The sequence below is a fragment of the Schistocerca gregaria genome, chromosome 5, assembly GCF_023897955.1.
Source record: "Schistocerca gregaria isolate iqSchGreg1 chromosome 5, iqSchGreg1.2, whole genome shotgun sequence".
NCBI classification, from domain to species: Eukaryota; Metazoa; Arthropoda; class Insecta; order Orthoptera; family Acrididae; genus Schistocerca; species Schistocerca gregaria.
Window position 1 is genome coordinate 91992454 of NC_064924.1, and position 22307 is coordinate 92014760.

Here is a 22307-nt window from a genome sequence, read left to right on the forward strand (position 1 = left end):
AACCGACACCAGGTGTGACGACAGCACATTACCGTCCCCTGACTCTGCTTAACGCAGACTGTAAAAGTTTTACACGCCTCCTGGCAACGCGATGCCGCAAGGTCCTGCCTAGCATTCTATCCCCGGAACAGACAACTCCGGGCGGCTCAGTTAATATACAAACGGCCACAGGAGAATGTCGCGATTTAATTGCACTGGCAGCGGCGTGCAGACTCCGCGCCGCAGTGGTTGCCATTGATTTTGACAGCGCATTTGACGAAGTGCGGCATCCTTTTCTGTTCTCCGTGATGAACCGCATGGGTTTTCCACCAGCCTTTATCGACGTAATCCGGCGCCTGTACGGCACCGCCGAATCGCTGATTCAGGTTAATGGCCGTGTGGCGGGACCAGTGGCGATCCGACGTTCCGTACGGCAAGGCTGCCCACTTTCGACCCTACTCTATGCCATCAGCCTGGAGCCACTCATCGGGAGTCTGACGAGCCACCTTTCTGGTCTCACTTTGCGACAGCACAGTTTTCGATGTCGTGCGTATGCGGACGACCTCCTCCTCTTGATCCGCTCACGGAGTGAAACACACACGGTACTTGCTTTGATATCAACGTACGGCACTGCAGCGGGCAGTAACATGAATGTCACTAAATCCGCGGCGATGCCCATTGGACGCGGCCTCTCACACGTAGACTTAGCACCTCTCCCGTGTATACAGAAACTACGATACCTTGGTATCATTTTCACCTCCACCGTGCGCCGCTCCGCTGCCATCAATTTTCGGCGTGCTCTCCAAACCAGCCGCACGACGGTGCGACAAAATCTTCTCCGACGACTCGATTCTTTACAACGTGTCCAATACCTCAATCAACATGTGGCGTCCAGAATGGTCCACATTGCACAGGTCCTCCCGCTGCCATCAACTATTGGACGCAGCCTCCAGGCTGCCTTCGGATACTTCCTTACGGCCGGTACGCTCTTTAAGGTCCGCTACGACGTGCTCACCCTTCCCCCGCGAGCGGGTGGCCTTGGTCTTGTCAATGTGCGACTACGCGCGGCATCCTTGTACATGTCCACCATGCACAAGCAGTGGCACGGGGGCACCTCCCTTACGCGCAGCTTGCTGGAAATCCTTGTGCCCGCGGCCATAATACCACCAGTACCAGTCGGACACATCAAGCACCATCTGGCGCACATTTCTGATTTCATCGTCGACTTCAGTTATGCTCACACACACTTACCGACCACGCGTTCTCCTCGACCTAAAGATTTTTACACCCCACTCCTTCGTTCCATATCCAGCAACAATATAGAACTGCGACATCCGTCCACGCGCTGGCCCACGGTTTGGCGTCACATCCACCAGCCTTTTCTTCCCTCCAACGTCCGGGCAACATGGTACCAGGTCGCAAATGAAAAATTCGCCACAAATCATCGTCTTCACGCCATCGGACTAAAGGACTCTCCACTCTGCTCCATCTGCCACCTCATGGATGACGATGTCCATCAACTGACTTGTGCTGCCACCAGTGACGTCTGGAAACTTGCCCGACAGTTCATTGCCTGTTACCTCCGTGTTCCGCCGGACTCGATTGACCCATGGACTTTTATCCATCCTGAGAATACTTATTTCCCCGCTACTAAATATCATGCGATTGTATGGGTCAAGGGATGGACCATCACCTACATGTATAATGATGGCGACAAATCACGCCTTGATTTCTGGCAGTACTTACAAACCGCCCACAGTGAAGTCGAACAGCGACCGCGCTACGGCGCCTTCTTCGCTAATTACCTACACGCGATCTTTACGTCACCCCCGCTCAGTTGGATGGTATCACACGCCGACAGCACTCCCGCCCCCCCCCCCCCCCCCCCCTGCTGACATCTGAGACCCCTCGCGCTGCTTTCTACATTGTAACCCATAGTGGAGTAGGCGTATGGACACGCACCTCCTTTCTTTTATGCACTACACCAGATAAACACTGGTCTTTCCCTCACTCCACTGTAAATTGCTTTACACCTCTTAGCTTCCATCAGTATTATTAGTTTTTTTTCCTACACCTTGTTCATACTAAAAAACTTGCTCACCTTGTACGAGTATCATGTCTTGTGTTATTTTCGCCGGAAGGATGGCATTTTTCTTGTATTTAAGTTTGTACCAGTAAAGATCTTTTGTTCATTTACCCTGTTCCTGGTGAAGCAAAAAAAAAAAAAAAAAAAAATGTTGGTAGAGCACTTGCCCACGGAAGGCAAAGGTCTCGAGTTCGAGTCTCGGTCCGGCACACAGTTTTAATCTGCCAGGAAGTTTCATATCAGCGCACACTCCGCTGCAGAGTGAAAGTCTCATTCTAGATTATATTACAAGCCCACAGAATGAATTAAAAGAGGGAAAGGTTAACGTTTTAATTGCACTGGAAGAAACACACACTGATGTCCAAAATTAAAGTAACAAACCGCTATTTCCCCGACCTGTGTCTAATTCACGATATAATCATACAAACTGTCACCGAAATATTCGTACGATCTTGTTCTGCACGGACGATGGCGTTCCGGTCAACGGACAATCGTGCCCACGAAGACGTCACGGCATCTATGAAAAGAGGTAGTGTTTGCCGGCTAGTCGCACGTCCACAGTCGCTGTGCACAGTCACAGACGGTGCAGTATGGCACAGAGAAGACGCCTACCAGACACTCAATGGTAGAGGGGCACAGGTAGAATGGAAGCAGAACATCGCAAACTGATGTGGCCCGATGGCTTAGTGTGAATCGTTCTTTTGTTCCTAGGATGTGATGAAAGTTTATAGACCGAGAAACTGTGTCCCGAAGACCAGCGCAGGGCCGACCACGTTTGACTTCAGAGGAGCGGACCGTCATTTGGTTGTAACGGAACGACGGTACCGCCTTAGTGCTGCACTAGACGTGTTGCATCGAGGCAAACGGTGTGCAGAAGGCTTCGGCAGAGTGTCCTGTATTGTCGGAGACCCTGCTGTGTGTCTACCTCTGACGTGTCTTCACAGAAAGGAACGTCTAGAGCGGAGTCAACAACATGCCACCTAGATAGTCGGACAGTGGGCCAATATTGCTTTCACAGATAATTTCCGATTTAGGTTGGAGAGTGATTCTCGGTGGATTCGCATCTGGAGGGAACGTGGAACACGATTTTGGGACCCCAAACATTGTGAAATGATCTGCGCAGGGATTATGTTTACCACTCGAACCCCTATTCGTGAAATTGTAGGGTGAATCGACAAGGTTTAAGTGCTGTCAGGTATCGAGATCTTGGGATCTCATCTGTGGTTGTTGCGAGGTGCTGTGGTAACAGACTTCGTAGTGATGGACGATAATACTCGACCTTATAGGGCAAGTGTATTTGATGTTTTCCTGGAAACGGAAGATACTGCACTCATGGCGAGGCCTGCTCGCTCTCCCGATACGAATCCCTTAGAGAATATCTGGGATGCAATAGGGAGATGACTTCCATAACGTCAGCTTCCACCAACCACTCTCCAAAACTGCGAGCAGCTCTGCTGGAAGAATGGGCCTTATTGCCTCAAAATGAGACTGATGACAGCATCCACAGCATGGCGCGTCGTTGTCAGGCCTGTATTGCTGCCAGAGAGGTTACATCCCATACCAAGCCCATTAATCGGTTGTCGTAATCTACAAGGGGCGTTTGCAAAGTCCGAGAGATGGCACCACCGGCGCCATCGAGGCCATGTTTAGTTAGTAACATCTTTGGCAAGAATGCATACCAAGTTTCAGCCATATTGGTCTATTTCTTTGTTTTTACATTCATGTGAATCACGGAAGTCGAGTGACAGTCAAAAAATGGACGAAACAGAATATCGTGTGGTGATTAAACATTACTTTATGAAAGGCAAAACGCCTCAAGAGAGTAAAGAGAAGTTTGATAAACATTACGGTGACTCTGCAGCTTCGATCTGAACAGTTTATAAGTAGTTTCAAAATTTTCGGAGTGGCCATATGGGCACACGTGATGCTGAACGTTCTGGACGCCCTGTGGAGGTTACGACACCAGAAATCATTTATAAAATCCATGATATGATGAAGGATGACAGAACAGTTAAGGTGCGTGAGTTTGCTAGTGCTGTGGGCATCTCGAATGAACGGGTACATAATATATCGCATGAACATTTGGACATGAGAAAGCTATCCGCAAGATGGGTTCCGCATATGCTCATGCTTGACCAAAAACGGAATCGTGTGAAGTGTTGCAAGGATTGTTTGCAGCTGTTCAGGAAGAATCCGCAGGACGTTAAGCGTCGTTTCGTCACTGTGGATGAAACATGGGTACAATACCATACTCCTGAGACCAAACAGCAATCTAAACAATGGGTTACTAAGGGAGAATCTGCACCAAAAAAGGCGAAGACCATTCCTTCGTCCGGAAACGTTAGGGCGACTGTCTTTTGGGATTCGCAAGGGATAATCCACATCGACTATCCGGAAAAGGGTAGAACTATTACAGGTGCATATTATTCATCGTTATTGGACCGTTTGGAAACGGAGCTGCAGGAAAAACGCCGCAAAAAGGTCCTTTTCCACCACGACAATGCACCAGCACACCTCAGCAGTTGTGGTCGCAAAATTAATGTAAAATGTATTCCAACTCGTTTCACATCACCCCTTTTCTCCAGACTTGGCTCCCTCGGACGACTGTTTGTTCCGCAATTTGAAGAATTGGCTGGTGGGACAAAGATTTTATTTGAACGAGGAGCAACTAATAGCTATTTTGAAGACTTGGACAATTCCTATTATTCGCAAGGGATCAACAAATCAGAACAGCGTTGGACGAAGTGTATATGTGTAAAAGGAGACTATGGAGAAAAATAAAAAAGGTGTACCCAAACACGTAAGTAGTTTTTATTTTTGCACGGATTTTTCAAATCCGCTAAGTTGGACAAAGCGAAGGACATTTTTGTCTACCGTTATGCATGTTGCAGTAGTTTAAGTTCTGAATTCTTTGCATTGTTTCTACTTTACTGTCACCTGTTTAACCTGTTTTGTGGCAAAATAAACGCAATCTTGCAAAATTTCTATTTGCTGCTTTGATTTTGGGCGCATGATCAGGGGTTTACGGAGGATGATCTAGAGTTTCCCATCGAAAAGATGTGATGAGATTTTTTGGTCTGATTCGCCACATGCGGAAGGGCATAGTCTTGCGGCAAAACGAAGCCCTTACTCAACTTCCATTGGCTGTTGCTTTGGTTCTGGTGTGATGTAGGCCACTCAAGTTTCATCGCCCTTAACAATTTGGCTTAATAAATCATCACCGTCGTTGTGGTACTGCTCAAGGAAAGTCAATGCACTGTCTAAACGTTTGGTTTTGTGCAGATCCGTCAACATTTTCGGTACCCACCGTGCCAACAATTTTCGGTAATTCTAGTGCTCGGTCACAGTGCCATACAAAACACTGCGAGAAACATTTCGAAAGTCATCCCGCAAGGAGGAAATCGTAAAGCGTCTGTTTTCTCTCACCTTAGTGTCCTTTTCCTGCACCAAACTTTCGTTAACGACCGAAGGACGCCCACTCCGTTGTTCATCATGCACATTTGTGCGGCCATTTTTAAATTCTCTCACCCACTTTCTTACCATTCCACCACTCATAGTGCTTTCTCCGTAAACTACACAGTTCTCACGATAAATATCGATCGCTTTTAGTCCTTTAGCACTAAGAAATCTTGTAACGGCCTGTACTTCACAGTCGGCAGGACTCACAATTATCGGAGGCATCTTAAACTCTCAGTACACAACGTAAACAAGGAAGAATCAGACTGTAGTAGCTTTGGTCAGTTAATGTCATACCTGCATTACCTCTAAGTTAGGTGTGTTGCATATCTATCAGGTGTTTCCTAATCACAATCTCCTACTTTATGTATGCGATCTGTAGGATATATAAAGGACCAGGTCATCTACACGACAATTTTGTTCTCCATATTTATCTTCCTGTGTGTTATTTAAAAGTAACCAGTATTTATGGCAAAATTGAAATTGTCAATCTTTAATTCATGTTTTATGCGAAAATTGTTGATTTATAATGTGAAACAGAGAGTTGTTGTAGTAAAAATAAAGACAACCAAGGGATTTATCATATAGTGCTAGAAAACGCAATTTCCTCAGAAAAAAGGTAAAATAAGAAAACCGCAAGGCAAAAATATATCAAACATCACTTCAATACTTCCTCAAAGTTATATAAAACGTGTTTCTGCTGTATGTGTGTGTGTGTGTGTGTGTGTGTGTGTCTAAACTGTACTTGTATCGGGGGGACACTGTCACAAGTGGTAAAATACCAGTGGTCTCAGGTGTCAGAGGGATGCCTTTTTTAGGATAGGGAAGAGGGATAGAAAGCGAGTTTTAAGAGAGATTGGCAGACAGACTCAGTTTGAGAAAATAGATGAACAGGAGTCAGAGGTTACATGAAACTGCAGAAATTACACATCAACTAATTTTTATTACCTATAAAATGCAATTTATATTATGTAAGGATATAAAATACACACTAGACTAACACTGAATGATGTGCAGTTCTAATTCTGTGCAAAAGCAAACAAATAACCAAAGAGAGGTCGTCGACTCACAGTTTCTGTTGCACATTTATGTACGTTGATTTCCATATCAATACTATTGGTAGTCCTATCACTTACTATGTCGTTTATCTAGTGTACCAAAACTACCAAACCACAGTTTTGGCAGAGCGAAAGTCTAGATACAAGCAACTGGTAGTGAATACCAGCAAACTGTCACCGAATGCACTTTCACTTGTGTTCCTTTCCTTTGCTCCGGTGTAATTCAGGCTTTGCAGACTTTGCAAGCAAGAAGTCATTCGGTCCATTTGTGCATTCAGCACTACCGCAATGTAACCACTTCTCGTAGCATTGGGTACCTTCGGTAGATACATTATGGTAAGGCACACATTTGCGTTAAACTGGCTGCATATAGGAGATCTAGAATCAGAAAAAAAAGACAGTTACCACTGAGACGAAAATCAGGAAACCTACAAGATTAGTGCTTCCCACTCTTTCAGAGACCATTACCTCTGCAGATAATTAGATGGTTATTAGTATATGCTGCCACCTCTGGTATGGGTTCAAGTGGAATTTTATGTAGGCATGTGTGCGTCAACAGCATAGAATGGCAGAGTTTAGGGCCACATTAAATCGCTTACATAAAATTCCACCTGAACCATCTGAACAATATCGTCACAACCATAGTTTCAGACAGTGGATATTTCCCTCACATGATTGATAAACCATCCCAAAAAATCCAAAAAAACAACTGACAACAAAGCCTCACATCAGACACATATCCAATTAACACAAAAGATACCAGAAAACTGCAGGAAATACATCTCGCTTCCTTTTTTAGGAAGCAAGTAATACAAAAGAAGTAATTTGTTTAAAAACAGAAACCTAAATATAAGCTTCTACAGATATCACTAACTTCAACAGCTAGCCATTCATAACTTAAGGAATTACAGTCTCCCATAGGAAAGATTTGGTACATTTATAAACTCAGCTGGGAGAAGTTTCGAGATTAGCTTCACACAACATTTAGGTATCATATGTTTGAACAAACCATCAAAATCTGCATTTGCAGTGCTTACAACTCTCAAGAGACATGAAGTAAAAACCATTGAAGACTACATCCAAATATTTCAATATTCTAAGAAAGGTAGCCTTATGAATCTACTCAAAGAGATAGAAATATACATATATAAAAGTGAATCATTACATAATCTCCTCAATAAAGAGACAGATATAGCCAATGAAGGCATTCTATAAAATTTCAACCACCTACTTTCCAAATTAAAACAAAAACACCACTCCTTTTGACAACAACATGCAGTTAGTAATGCAATACAAACAGTATAATGAAATATAGCAGCCTTTTCAATAACACATTAATACAATTGTTAAATTAATTTAAACCTTCAAGTAGCGATTACATGTTAATATAATTACTGCTATCGCAATATTTATTTCTAACCACTTATTTTATTCCCTGTGTATATCACAATATTTAAATATTATTATTTAAGTAACACTTCCTGAAAAAATGGTTGCTACGTCTATTGAGTTTATTTGTAAGTAATGCTCATTGACTGTTAAATGCATGTAATGTAACATTTATTCTTCGTAAATGTTGTTAAATCAATGTATATCTTGCAATATTTGTGTGAGAAAATTTCTTTGGCACCGTTGTATTTGTGATACCTCCATCTTTGTGTGCATTTACCATGTGGCAAAAAGTTATTTTTTGGTGTGTGTGTGTGTGTGTGTGTGTGTGTGTGTGTGTGTGTGTGTGTGTGTGTGTGTGTGTGCTGCTTTAGTCAGTGCGGTTAAATAAAATAGTACTGCAATACGCCGTGAATACAAGCCAACAATATTCCAACAAAATTCCAACAAAATTACGCGGGATTTTTGGTGGCACACCATCCCAAGAATCTTTCACCACAAAGGGGAATAAAGAGCCAAAAACTTACGTAAACTTCGACAGAGTAAATAACATTGTCAATCATGGCTGGTTGCTGTCTTCTTGAAAAGAAACGATGTGTACTAATCAATATCTTATATACAACATCGCTATTAGGCCTATACCAAATCTAAAATGAAATATTCCAGAAAGTGTCTGATTGTACCTGTTGCAGGAGTAAGCCGTCGAACTTAACAGAAAAACTATGCATGCTACGTCGCAAGAGAAAATAGGGTGTTGGTAGGATCTATGTTGTTCATATGCCAAACACCACCTGTTGAAAGTTACCTTGCGGACTCAGGTTCGTTCTGGAACATTTGATTTCAGGTTTAGTATAACAGTAGTGTTGCATATCGTAGTATTTATGTTGGTAAATTATTTTGTTTTTATCTACAGATCTGAGTACAGTTTAGGTGAATGAACTCGGTTCATTTAATTAAAGAAAATTGAAGCATTCTAGACGGACAACGAAATCTGTTTTATAGATAACTGTAAGACAAGTGCTTGTATATGTCGCTACCTCGATAATTGCCTCCTTGCCCCCCCCCCCCCCCCCAATCTGTGAAGCGAATTAATGATACGAAATGTATGACTCTGCCTTAGGGTGTAATGTCCGCAAGCGGTGACCGCAGCTAGCTGATAGCATGCTGTGTAAAAGCGGATTTACCGTGCGGTAATTACTCGCTGAAATACGACGTTTATTACGGAGCGTCGCGAAGTAGGTACTTTAGGACTGTGCCTGACAGCATGCACATGTGATGCGGACTTCTACAAGCGGGGTACATAGACTCACTACTCTCAACCTCGTGATACATTCTGAGAATTCTCTTCAGATCGGCTAGCTTAATTTACGATTTTCTTATGAGGTCAGAATACACCGATGAGCGGAAACATTATGACCGCTGATCACCGCGAGATAGAACGCCACCTAGTGGCGTTGTGGCTGCTTTAGGTGGCAAGGAAAGTTAGAGGAGGAGCAGAGGAGAATGAGACATCATTCTAGCGGCCATAGGGGCCACAAAGAGGGAAATCCGTTAACATAAACTTCTTAACAAAGGGCGGATTGTCATAGTACAGCGCCTGGGAACGATGGTCTGGAACACGGCGAAGGCGGTCAGCCGTTCGCGTGTTACAATTGCGATCATATGTGGAAAGTATTTGAAGGACCGTGAAACCACACTTAGGCCAATGCTGAGCAGTTGTTTTGTGTCGGGGGCCACTATGTGGAATCGGAGGTTAGCGGACGGCCGCACGGTTTAAAACGATTGCATTTTTTAGTTAACTTCGCATTTGAGAAAAGGTATAAACTGTACCATAGAAACAATGAATATAAATAAAATAATGATGGTTTTATTAATTAATTTATACACGGTCGTTTTGCCTTCAGTAACAATTTTTCTTTTTGTTAAATTACATGATGCATTGCGGATCTTTTGGACCCATCTTCGGGTGCAAATCGTTTAATGTACAATTTAGATTCGCTCTTAATTGAGGTGAAATGAATTTTCCTGTTAAGAGAAAGTTAGATGTTAGATTTCGAATTTCGTGAATCACTTGCTGAAATGTGTCAGAAACAGTGAAATAAACAGTGAATAATTTATCCAACAAACAAGGAAGACTATTTTTTAACATTTTGACATGACGGCAGTATAAATAATCCAAAGTATGCTGACCTCAAAAGGTTAAAAATGTTCCTCCTTGTTTGTTTGGTAAGTTTTTCACAGTTTTTCCCACTGTTCCTCATATATTTCCGCACTCGATTCATGAAATACAACACTTAAAATTTAACTTTCTCATACCAGTAAAATTCATTTCAACACAGTTAAGAGCAAATATAAATTATGTATCAGAAGATTTGCACCTGAAGATAATAGGAAGGTAGCTCAGGAGTCGAGGGATGAAAGGGAAGCAGTGGTTGAGAAGAGACAGCCTATCCCTGATGTTATACAGTCTGCACATCGAACAAGAAGTACAGGAAACCAAAGGAAAATTTGGAATAGCAAATCAAGTTTAGAGAAAAGGAATAAAAACTTGTGGTTTGCCCATGACGTTGTAACCTAATCAGAGACAGCAAAGGTCTTGCAAGAGCAGTTGAACGGAATGGACATTGTTCTGATGGGAAGACGTAAGAGGGACATCAACAAAAGCATAACAAACATTATGAAACACAACCGAATTAAATCAGGTGATGCTGTTGTTGTTGTAGTCTTCGGTCCTGAGACTGGTTTGATGCAGCTCTCCATGCTACTCTATCCTGTGCAAGCTTCTTCATCTCCCAGTACCTACGGCAACCTACATCCTTCTGAATCTGCTTAGTGTATTCATCTCTTGGTCTCCCTCTACGATTTTTACCCTCCACACTGCCCTCCAATGCTAAATTTGTGACCCCTTGATGCCTCAGAACATGTCCTACCATCCGGTCCCTTCTTCTCGCCAAGTTGTGCCACACACGCGTCTCCTCCCCAATTCTATTCAATACCTCAGGTGATGCTAAGAAAATTATATTAGGAAACGAGACACTTGAGGCAGTAGATGAGTTTTGCTGTTTAGATTGCAAAATAAATGATGATGGGCCAAGTAGAGAGGGTATAAAACGTAGACTGGCAATAGCAAGGAAAGCGTTTGTGAAGAAGAGAAATTTGTTAACATCGGGTATGTGGTTCTAAAGAAGAATGTTTAACAGAATGAGATTTTCACTCTGCAGCGGAGTGTGCGCTGATATGAAACTTCCTGGCAGATTAAAACTGTGTGCCCGACCGAGACTCGAACTCGGGACCTTTGCCTTTCGCGGGCAAGTGCTCTACCAACTGAGCTACCGAAGCACGACTCACGCCCGGTACTCACAGCTATACTTCTGCCAGTATCCGTCTCCTACCTTCCAAACTTTACAAAAGCTCTTCTGCGAAACATGCAGAACTAGCACTCCTGAAAGAAAGGATACTGTGGAGACATGGCTTAGCCACAGCCTGGGTAATGTTTCCAGAATGAGATTTTCACTCTGCAGCGGAGATTCAGAAGAATTTAGGCAGTGGCCGTCAACCTTTTTTGCTTAGGAGTCAATATTGACATTGTAGGGCTACACCTCAGGCCGCATAGGAAAGGAGGAGGGAGGCTGGTAGAAAGTCACCACTCAAAGAGAAATTCAGCTTTCACCAACCATGGCAATTATGAGGGATGTTCAATAAAGAATTATCATAATTTTTTTTTACAACATACCTATACTCAATTTTGATGGTCCTTTTCTAGGTAGTCTCTCATAATGCGATGCACTTGACACAGCGTTTCTGCCAGTCTTCAGATACATGACGGAAACCATTTTTTGACAGGTCCTTCAAAATCGCCTCCGCATCCTTCACCACTGCTTCTGGTGATTGATAATGCATCCCACGAAGGCGTTTATTCATGCAAGGGAATAGAAAAAAGTCACAAGGGGCTAAATCCGGACTATAGGGAGGATGAGGGATGCACTTCACTTCGATTTTTGCAAGACATTCAGCAACAACATCGGCAATTTGCGGCCGCGCAATATCGTTGTGCAGAATCCAGCCTGCTTCACGGAAATGTGGTCTTTTGCGCCTGATATGGACTTGCAATGTTTTCAGGAAATCCCTGCAGCACTGTCCAGTTACTTGTGTGTGTGTGTGTGTGTGCAGGTGCAACAAACCGATAAACCATTCCATGAATATCAAGGAATGAGATGAACGTAACTTTCCCAGCAGAAGCAACCACTTTTGGTTACTTGGGGATTGGCGATGAAGGAGATTCCCGCACTGAGCTTTGCCGTTTGCTCTCAGGATCAAAATGATGTAGCCAAGTTTCATCAGCAGTGATTACATTTGAAAGAAACTCCGGATCTTCCTCTAACATCAGCTTTAATAGCATGCACACCTGCACACGAATATCCCTTCGTTCGGGAATAAACAGTCTTGGAACGCATCGAGCACAAACACGTGTCACGTGTAATTTTTCTGTCTCCAACGTATGGGTGGCACCGAATGAAATGTTCATTATTTCAGAAAGTGGTCTTAAGGTAATTCGTCGATCCTCTCTCACAATGACAGCGACAGTGCCAATGTTTTCTTCCGTAAGAGCAGTAACTGGAGCATCGGGTCCACCTTCCTTTGAAATTGATGTCTCCCCTCTTTAAACATTTTAAACCACCTTTGAGCTGTGCTGTAGGGAAGAACAGACTCTCCATAGGCCTCCTGTAACACTGTATTGGCCTCAGCTGTAGATTTGTTGAGACGTAAGCAGGATTTAAAAGCCGCACATTGTTCCTCGCGTGTTACCTCCTTTGCAGCGGTAGGCGATAATGAACACGTCTGACCTTGCCTGCCTCTCATAGGCGGGAACGAGAATTCCCAATAATCAAACTACTACGGCGTGTTCGTTGAACATTAAGCTAACAGAATATCATAAGATTAAGTTTTAGCGCGAGAAATTATGACTATAAAAGATTATGATCATTCTTCATTGAAGAGCCCTCGTAATGGACGCTTACTACTTTACACACATTGAATCTCCATATTATAGGGTAGCACACCAAATGTTTTAAAAGAAACAGATAGCAATTCACTGCAAGTACACGAATTTATTGAAGGCTTACGTTGCGACCAGTTTTTCGTATCTATGAGGGTACTGTCGCTATGCCATCGCAACAGAATCCCTTGTTTGTTTTTCTGATTTTCAGGCACATTTTCTATGCGTCTTCACACCCTAGTATCTGAGAGAAGACCAGGCGGCCGCAATGGAAGGTTTCCATCGGACTTTTGTATTATGCCAAATATAAAAGAACAGAAGGTGTTAAATAATGTAAATTAATTCAAAATTGTCAGAAAGGGATAAAATGCGGATGATAGCTTTGAATGTAAAAGTTCAAATTCAGCTTTATCCGCTATGTTTTGCATGTTTTTGGTACTACCTAACTCTTGTTGGGGTGAAAACTTTAGCCACATTTCCCGACTTGTAGTGTGGCCGTTTTTCCTGATCGGACGCCATGTCCGCGTTAGTAATCCTCAGGAGGAATTATCAAACTGAAATAAATAACAATGAACCACGTTTGTTGGCCAATACACACTGACATGGTAAAAAAAAAATTAATACTTTCTAAACAAGTGAGGATCTTAGTAACTGCATTACATCCTGAATGATTTAACAGTTTCGCCTTCGTCCACTAATTTTAATTCCTTCTGTGTCTAATGGCTTGCAAACTTGATACTTGATTGTGACAACTTCGCAATTAACCTTGTTGGGTAACAGGAGAATATTAGCTGTGAAGGCAAGCTTTGTGTACTAAGTAAAAACAAATTCTACCTTAGTTCTCATGACAACTTGACTGCCCACAGATTTAATACGGCACGTTAGCTTGCTCAATTTCCAGCTATATTGGAAGCGTTCTATAGTTCAATTCTTTTATCTTGGTGGTTCGCGTATGTCAGCTCAGACGCGGAAGATTGCTGCGTTGCCAGTTGTACGCGCCAACAGAAGCAGCGCCATAGTATAGTTCGCAAAGTTAAGGAGGGGAGGGGAGGGCGCAGTTAATTATGTAAAGCAACCACAGCGGCGTGAACCCTTATGCTGCTACAGAGACGTGCTTCCCGTATTCTGCGCTGTGCGCGATTTTGTCATCACTGCACTGCTCGCCTGTGCAGACACACGGTGTTTCGACTGCTTTGACACACTATCATTCGATTTCACGAAAACTATTTGGCCCAACAATTTGATTTTTTTTTTGCACATCTTGACTGATACCTTCCCCCCATAAATGAATTAATTTGGTTTCGATATTCAACGCAGTTATTGTGCAGCGTTAGATGTAGTAAACCACTGCTCGAAATTTTGAAGAGTCTGCAGAAGTGAACGTCCATGTTGTGGTTTTCAGTCCGGAGACTGGTTTGATGTAGCTCTTTAGGCTACCCTATCCTGTGCAAGCTTCATCTCTCAGTACTTACTGCAACCTACATCCTTCTGAACCTGCTTAGCATATTCATCTCTTGGTATCCCTCTACGGTTTTTACCCTCCACACTGCCCTCCAATGCTACATTTGTGATCCTTTGATGCCTCACAACATGCCCTACTAACCGGTCCCAAGTCCGTAGTGTATACTTATCGTATGGTCCATTTTAGTCGCCACTAGAAATTTCAGTAAATTACATTCAAACTAATAATTCATGAAGTAAGACACTTCAACGTTGTTTTTAACTAGAGAAACTATTAAGCACCGGACTCAGTTTCATCTCGGAACACTAACCATTACACTAAGGCAGCTTGTCGTTCAATAGTTCTCCTGGAGGGCCAAAATATTACGCAAAATACCAACAAACACTTGGTATGAATTCCGTTTTGACCATGTACAGTAGGAACTAAAAAATTACCACTTCTTTATTGCGAAAAAGCTGTTAGTGAGAATGATACACACACCTTTCCTTGCCATCACCTGAATTAGGAGGCTCATTGCCTATTTGGTTTAATTAATAGAATACGAAGCAATTGGTATAAAGAATGCTTTTTCCAAGCTTCCTATAAAAGAACGTCTGCTATCAAGACATTGCTTTTGTTCAATTGCTTTATTTATGACTGAACGTCTCTAAGACTGAAGACAGTCGTCCGTGCTCTGAACTGTAGTCGAGCTCTGGCAACGTCGTTCTGTTTTGAATGGCTGACTGTGTTGCGACGTCAGATGTGCAGAACGAATCTGAACTCGTCCGCCGTCGTAAATGACGCGCACTTTATTATGCCATTATTCCAGTAATACCAGTGAAAGTACACTCCTGGAAATTGAAATAAGAACACCGTGAATTCATTGTCCCAGGGAGGGGAATCTTTATTGACACATTCCTGGGGTCAGATACATCACATGATCACACTGACAGAACCACATGCACATAGACACAGGCAACAGAGCATGCACAATGTCGGCACTAGTATAGTGTATATCCACCTTTCACAGCAATGCAGGCTGCTTTTCTCCCATGGAGACGATCGTAGAGATGCTGGATGTAGTCCTGTGGAACGGCTTGCGATGCCATTTCCACCTGGTGCCTCAGTTGGACCAGTGTTCATGCTGGACGTGCAGACCGCGTGAGACGACGCTTCACCCAGTCCCAAACATGCTCAATGGGGGACAGATCCGGAGATCTTGCTGGCCAGGGTAGTTGACTTACACCTTCTAGAGCACGTTGGGTGGCACGGGATACATGCGGACGTGCATTGTCCTGTTGGAACAGCAAGTTCCCTTGCCGGTCTAGGAATGGTAGAACGATGGGTTCGATGACGGTTTGGATGTACCGTGCAGTATTCAGTGTCCCCTCGACGATCACCAGAGGTGTACGGCCAGTGTTGGAGATTGCTCCCCACACCATGATGCCGGGTGTTGGCCCTGTGTGCCTCGGTCGTATGCAGTCCTGATTGTGGCGCTCACCTGCACGGCGCCAAACACGCATACGACCATCATTGGCACCAAGGCAGAAGCGACTCTCATCGCTGAAGACGACAAGTCTCCATTCGTCCCTCCATTCACGCCTGTCGCGACACCACTGGAGGCGGGCTGAACGATGTTGGGGCGTGAGCGGAAGACGGCCTAACGGTGTGCGGGACCGTAGCCCAGCTTCATGGAGACGGTTGCGAATGGTCCTCGCCGATACCCCAGGAGCAACAGTGTCCCTAATTTGCTGGGAAGTGGCGGTGCGGTCCCCTAGGGCACTGTGTAGGATCCTATGGTCTTTGCGTGCATCCGTGCGTCGCTGCGGTCCGGCTCCAGGTCGACGGGCACGTGCAACCTTCCGCCGACCACTGGCGATAACATCGATGTACTGTGGAGACCTGACGCCCCACGTGTTGAGCAATTCGGCGGTACGTCCACCCGGCCTCTCGCATGCCCGCTATACGCCCTCGCTCAAAGTCCGTCAACTGCACATACGGTTCACGTCCACGCTGTCGCGGCATGCGATGGAGCTCCGTATGCCACGGCAAACTGGCTGACACTGACGGCGGCGGTGCACAAATACTGCGCAGCTAGCGCCATTCGACGGCCAACACCGCGGTTCCTGGTGTGTCCGCTGTGCCGTGCGTGTGATCTGACACACCGGTGTCAATGTATTCTTTTTTACAATGACAGGGGTAGTGTACACACAGATGCCAGTATTTCGTGTTATTTCACCAATAAGTAAGTTAAAACCAATTCTGTGGACTACATACATTGAGCTAAGTTTCGAATTACAGGAAGATATCTGGCAGTGATCACTGCTGCGGCAATGAGATGAACCGCTCCGTGTGGAATGAGTCCGTGGACTGAGCTGTGGGCAACGGCTGCTCCTGTGAAGCCGTCGGAGTCGGGAGTCTGGCGAATGAGGCGTCCCTGGAGGATGAAGACGGCGAAGGGTCGGCTGTGGGCGGCGGCGCCTCCCTGAAGAAGCGGCCCACGAGCGGTGCCCGAGAGAGCAGCCAGAGGGCTGCCTCCACCTGGAAGGCGGCCAGCGCCGTGGTGGCGCCAGCTCCCAGCCGCAGCGCCTGCCAAACGTGGCCCGCAGCGGGTGCAGGTACCGGGCTGGCGGTGGTGGTGGAGGTCTGGGTCCGTGCCGCAGAAGATAACGCCTCCGCCACAGCTGTCTCCGTATCTGAACAAGGAGACACCAAGTCACGATAAGGCCGGCAAGCACCGTCCTCGCAATATTTCACTGCCTACACGGCTACATTTTGAACAACTTTGGAAGCAAACATTGTTTTGTGTACCGGTGGACATGGTCCTGAAAGGAGGATATTAGATAAACATCAAAAGGAAAACCGATGGTAACGGAATGTAGTCGAATTAAGTTGGGTGACGCTGAGGGAATTAGATTAAGAAACGAGACACCTGAAGTCGTGTAGGAGTTTCGGTATTCGGGGAGCAAAACTGATAGTCGAAGTAACGAAGATATAAAATGTAGAATGGCAATGGCAGGAAAGCGTTTATGAAGAAGAGAAATTTGTTAACATCGAGCGTAGATTTATGTTTCAAGAAGCCATTCCTGTAAGTATTTGTAGAGTGTAGACATGTATGGGAGCGAAACATGGACGAAAAATAGCACGGCAGAAAGAGAACAGAAAGTTTCGAAATGTCGTGCTATACAAGATTAGATGAGTAGATCACGTAACTAATGAGGAGGCATTGAACAGGATTTGGGAGAAAAGAAATTTCTGGCACAACTTGACAAGAAGAGATTGCTTGGGAGGGCATATTGTGAGGCATCTAGGGATCAATTTAGTAATGGAGGGCAGCGTGGAGCATATAAATTGCAGAGGGAGACCAAGAGATGAATACACCAGATTCCGAAGGATGTAGGTTGCAGTAGGTATTGGGAGTCGAAGAGCCTTGCACCGGCTGGAGTAGCATGGACAGATGCATCAAATGAGTCTCTGGACTGTAGAGAACACTGGGGAAGTGAAAAGAGAAAACTGAGTGAAGGAGCAAATGTATTGTGCATGAAGTGACGAGTATACAGAACTAAGTAGTTACCTCTCATTTCTACCGAATGTTGAACAAGGAAGGTATCCTGAGTAGGAAGGCGTCTAGGTACATATACATGACATTGATTAAACTCCTGATGTATGTAGCTACTACATGCCTGCAGATCATAGAGAAACTGCAACGCATCATTGGCATCGCTCCACCCGCTGCTTGGTAGAGCACAACCACCTTTGATGAGCTAACTAAGTCCTTGCACATCAGCAACATTGACTGGATATACCAGCTGCTAGTAAAGCCGACCACCTCGTAGGCTAACGCACAAACCGCTAACACTACACGGCGATATGAATGCGACGTATTACCTACCTGACACCAAACGATGCACCCTACCATTATAGGAATACTGATGCTGACCGAGAAGCCAGCATCTGTACCTAGCTGCTGTTGCCGCCGCTGAGTAACCATTCCACATCATAGATACCGGATTGGACGATACCTACTACTAAGGCCTTCAGTGTGGAACCGCGCTCCCGCTACAGTCCCAGGTTCGAATCTTGCCTCGAGCATGGAAGTGTGTGCTGTCCGTAAGTTAGGTTGAAGTAGTAAGTTCTAGGGGGGCTGAAGAACTCAGTCCCTCCGTGCTCAGAGCCATTTGAACCCACTGCTAATAAAGACTACCTTTGCATGACTTGTCGCAGGCAGCAACAAACCCGCTCTTGTACTTAACAACCCGCCGCAACTGTCTTACAGGTCTCCCGTCCTTTCTCCCTTTCCCCCCTTCGCTCTTGCCTTGGCACTTTACCCTCTGCTCTTTAAACCGTTACCCTTCAACTTTCGACCTAATTTATCTCCAGATAAAAAACGTGTTAGTCGTGAACGTAACAGTACTCACATCTTGCGATACGTTGCCTAGTGAAAACTATCATGCGAGACATGGTATTAGATCTTTGGGGTTGGCCATCACGCCGGTATGGGCGTTGAGTGGCTCTAAGTTATAAATAAAAATATTTTTCCATGTCGGAATTGGGTGCTACATGCAAATATATGTATTTTTAAATTGACGATCCTTCGGAGAAAGGAAAACGCAGCAGGGAATTCAAGCTTCTGAAGTATTATTCCATGTAGTGCACAAAATGTATGCATTTTTCTTCCAGGGTAAGGGCGTTTTCTATGAATTTGTGGAAAATGAGTAAGTAGGAAGTCTGTCTTTTCTTGTTTCATTGGATTAACTGTTACCGCTAACAACTTAACATGTTACTCACGAGAGGCTGTTTCAGCTTCCACGCCGTTCAGTCGGTTCTCCAGCTTGTCCATCCAGCTGTCCACGATCTTGATCAAACTGTTGTATTTGTTGATTATCGTTTTAGCAACCCTGTCGAGTCTCTTCCTGCCGATTTCGCTTATAGCTTCGGTTTTATCTAGCGCGGGGTGCACCATCTTCGCTACGTGTTGTGTGATAGCATCGTACAGCTGAAAAGGAGAGAGATTTGTTATGTGGATTTCTCGTAACCATTTCGGAGTTCACATCTATTAGCAATTACCTTTTCCGGCGACTCCTTCACTGCGGGAAATTTCTTCTCTATTTCTGCCATGCCTTCGCTAACTGCTTTGTCTGCGTACTGAGTAATTGGCCGCAAGCTGCTCAGTTTGCGTTCTGCAAGTTCGAGAACCGAAGCAACAACTTTCTCGGACAAGTTAAGTGACCAGGTAATAATGCAGGCCTTTTGCTTTACAGAACAAAACTCATCTCTGCTCTTCTGGATAGCGATTACCACCACAGGCCAGTGTTTCAGCAACTCCACCATCTTGTATGTCTGCTCTGGCACCTCGCCAGCTGCAGTAAGCTTGGACGGTGCAATAGCAGGTGCTGCTGTAACAGAGCTCTCAAGTTGGACTGGTTTGCCTTCTTCAGACTTCATACCGGTTGATTCGCACATGTTGGGTTGCTAGAACTAATTAAAACACAATTACCACTCAAGCATAATTAAATTTAGTTACATATAATCGTCACTCTTAAACACTGCAATGAAAAATACGAGCTTTCACAGACCACGCTGTTAAGAATCACTGCAAGACTACGTTCAAATTTGCCTCAGGCGGGAATTTATAGCACTGAGGCGCCTGTCATTGTGCGTTCCACGGTAGAGGGCGTGACTGTCTGACGTGTCTCACTGTGACTAACATTACCGTTACCTCTTTGATTTATTTATTTTTTATTTTCAAAACAAGTAGCAATATTTATTCAGCATCTAGATGCCTATAGGTGGATTCATCTAAATAGAATACTTCAGTAGTATAATCCGCCCAACAAATTGTGCTGTGTGTAGCGATGTAGTGCCAATCGCCCAACAGAAGTTTGTCTTTCGCCACTGCGCTCGCGACTAAATGCTGTTCCACGACAGGATGCGAGAGGGATAAAATTTTAAAGACTGCAGATGTTTGTGGAACACATCATGCAATATATATGCAACAAATGAAGCACTATTTTTCATTTTGAGCATATAATAGTTTCGCGTGGCACATAGAGGGGACAAAAGTCCTCAACCTTGTATTTAAGTTTATAGGTTTTATTTCCGATATGTAATGGAAATGAAATTTCAAAACCGAATCACCGATAGATTAGATCGTAGATTTCATTTCCGATACATATCGGAAATAAGACCGAAATACAGACAGTTGATGGACTCGTATTCATGAAACATACTAGCTTCATTGTTAGAAATGTTACGCAAGTCCAAGGTACATCCACACCTTCTACTACGAAGAGCAAAGTGAAGAACTATTTTTACAGTTCTAACAGTTGTTAAATGCTTCATTTCTTATATATCTGTTATTGTATTTATTAGACGATCTGCGGTGATACTGCTGTTGCCTTTCTTCTTCTAATTCGAAATTTATTTGTTAATCTTACAAATGGCTCAAATGGCGCTGAGTACTATGGGACTTAACTTCTGAGGTCATCAGCCCCCCAGAACTTAGAACTATTTAATCCTAACTAACCTATGGACTTCACACATACACGCCCGAGGCAGGATTCAAACCTGCAATTGTAGCAGTCGCGCGGTTCCAGACTGAAACGCCTAGAACAGCTCGACCACTCCGGCCGACTGTTAAACTTACAGGGGATGTCGTTTATTCTACACACTTAAATTTGAGGTTCTCGTAACTTTCGACAATGGCTAGAACTGACATCCTCTCCTTGCAAGCTTGCAGCCTCTTTCACGTCTGCCGTATTCTTTTTCGTTAACAATGATTTTGTGATTTTCCAACAGCTATGGAAACCACTTTTCATCATTACTTAGACGATTACGAAAATAATTAGCTCCCAGCTCATTAAATAACAGAATGGGGGTGAATTTCTTTCCTTGCATTAGCCACTTTGCGCACAGCTTCTCTCGGCTTTCTTCTTCTTTTTTAAATTTAGGTCTTGTTGCACCTATAACAGCCAATGCAAACCCCCGTTTCTGTTTCTGTGTAAAACCAAGCGGGATCTCGTAGAACATAAACTCAATGAACGTAAGTAAACATATCACAACAACAGGACGGTGCTGTAATCGCCGAGTTCAGTCGGTTGGAATGTGTGTAGGCTGGGACGAAATTGGGCGGTCGGTCGGCCGATAAATTGGTGCGTGTGTAGAGGCCCGAAACGTTTACGCCATGGCACAACTGCTTGCTACACCAGCGCCACATTCGTGAGGTTTCTACCGGGAAACATTTACACTAATCAGTCAAACGCAAAGTTTCAACTCCTATGCGTGTACTTTATTCCGCTAGTACTTTTGAATAGCGCATGTTTTCGTTTTACTGGAGATGGTTGTTTTTGAAAAACAGAGTATTCCGAAATAAATCTGTCATTAAGCCTTCGGTATTCACTCTGCTACGATTTTTCTGAAATAATGTATTTGTAATGTAGGTGGTTCGTTAATTATTATTTAACGTTGCTGAAGCTATATTTGAAACGCGAATATGTCAAACATAGCTAAATGTAGGCTTTTGTGTCACGTAAATGACGCTGGCTTATGAAATAGCGTAACGCCATCAAAAAATTGAAGTCCTTTCACTTTCCGTAACAGACCAGCATAGTCCACATAGTCGCGTGTTGGACACTTTACATTTCTCCCGAACAATAAATGTTTTATTTAATAGCGTAAAATTTTATGCATAGAATATTTGCGAGTTTCGCGAAGATGTTTCCACCAATGTGATAACTATTTCTTTTGTCATGTTGAAAGCTGAGATTTAGTTGTTGATTTGTAATTAAAATTCAATTAGTAAAATGCACTCAGGGCCGGCATAAGGAATTTTTGCAGTTTCACATAAAATTCAGCGACGTCCACACTGAGCACGCTTCCGTCTCTATGACGGTGAGATGGTAG

General features: G+C 44.1%; 1 protein-coding gene across 3 annotated transcripts in view; it reads right to left on the reverse strand.

Moving 5' to 3' along the window:
* LOC126272828 (uncharacterized) overlaps positions 1-20010 on the reverse strand; it is a 113928-nt gene extending 93918 nt beyond the window's left edge. Inside the window, exons 1-5 of one of the 3 annotated variants that reach the window (XM_049976026.1) lie at positions 19982-20010; positions 19473-19883; positions 19194-19401; positions 16705-17101; positions 6445-6957 (exon numbers count right to left, since the gene is read on the reverse strand). In XM_049976026.1, the coding sequence (XP_049831983.1) occupies positions 16725-17101; positions 19194-19401; positions 19473-19868 (981 nt within the window). In that variant the 5' untranslated portion in view covers positions 19869-19883; positions 19982-20010 and the 3' untranslated portion in view covers positions 6445-6957; positions 16705-16724. Of the gene's footprint in view, positions 1-6444; positions 6958-16704; positions 17102-19193; positions 19402-19472; positions 19884-19981 lie in introns of those variants that run through there. The other 2 variants (XM_049976027.1, XM_049976025.1) reach the window with 2 other exon arrangements.
* Between the last annotated feature and the right edge of the window lie 2297 nt (positions 20011-22307).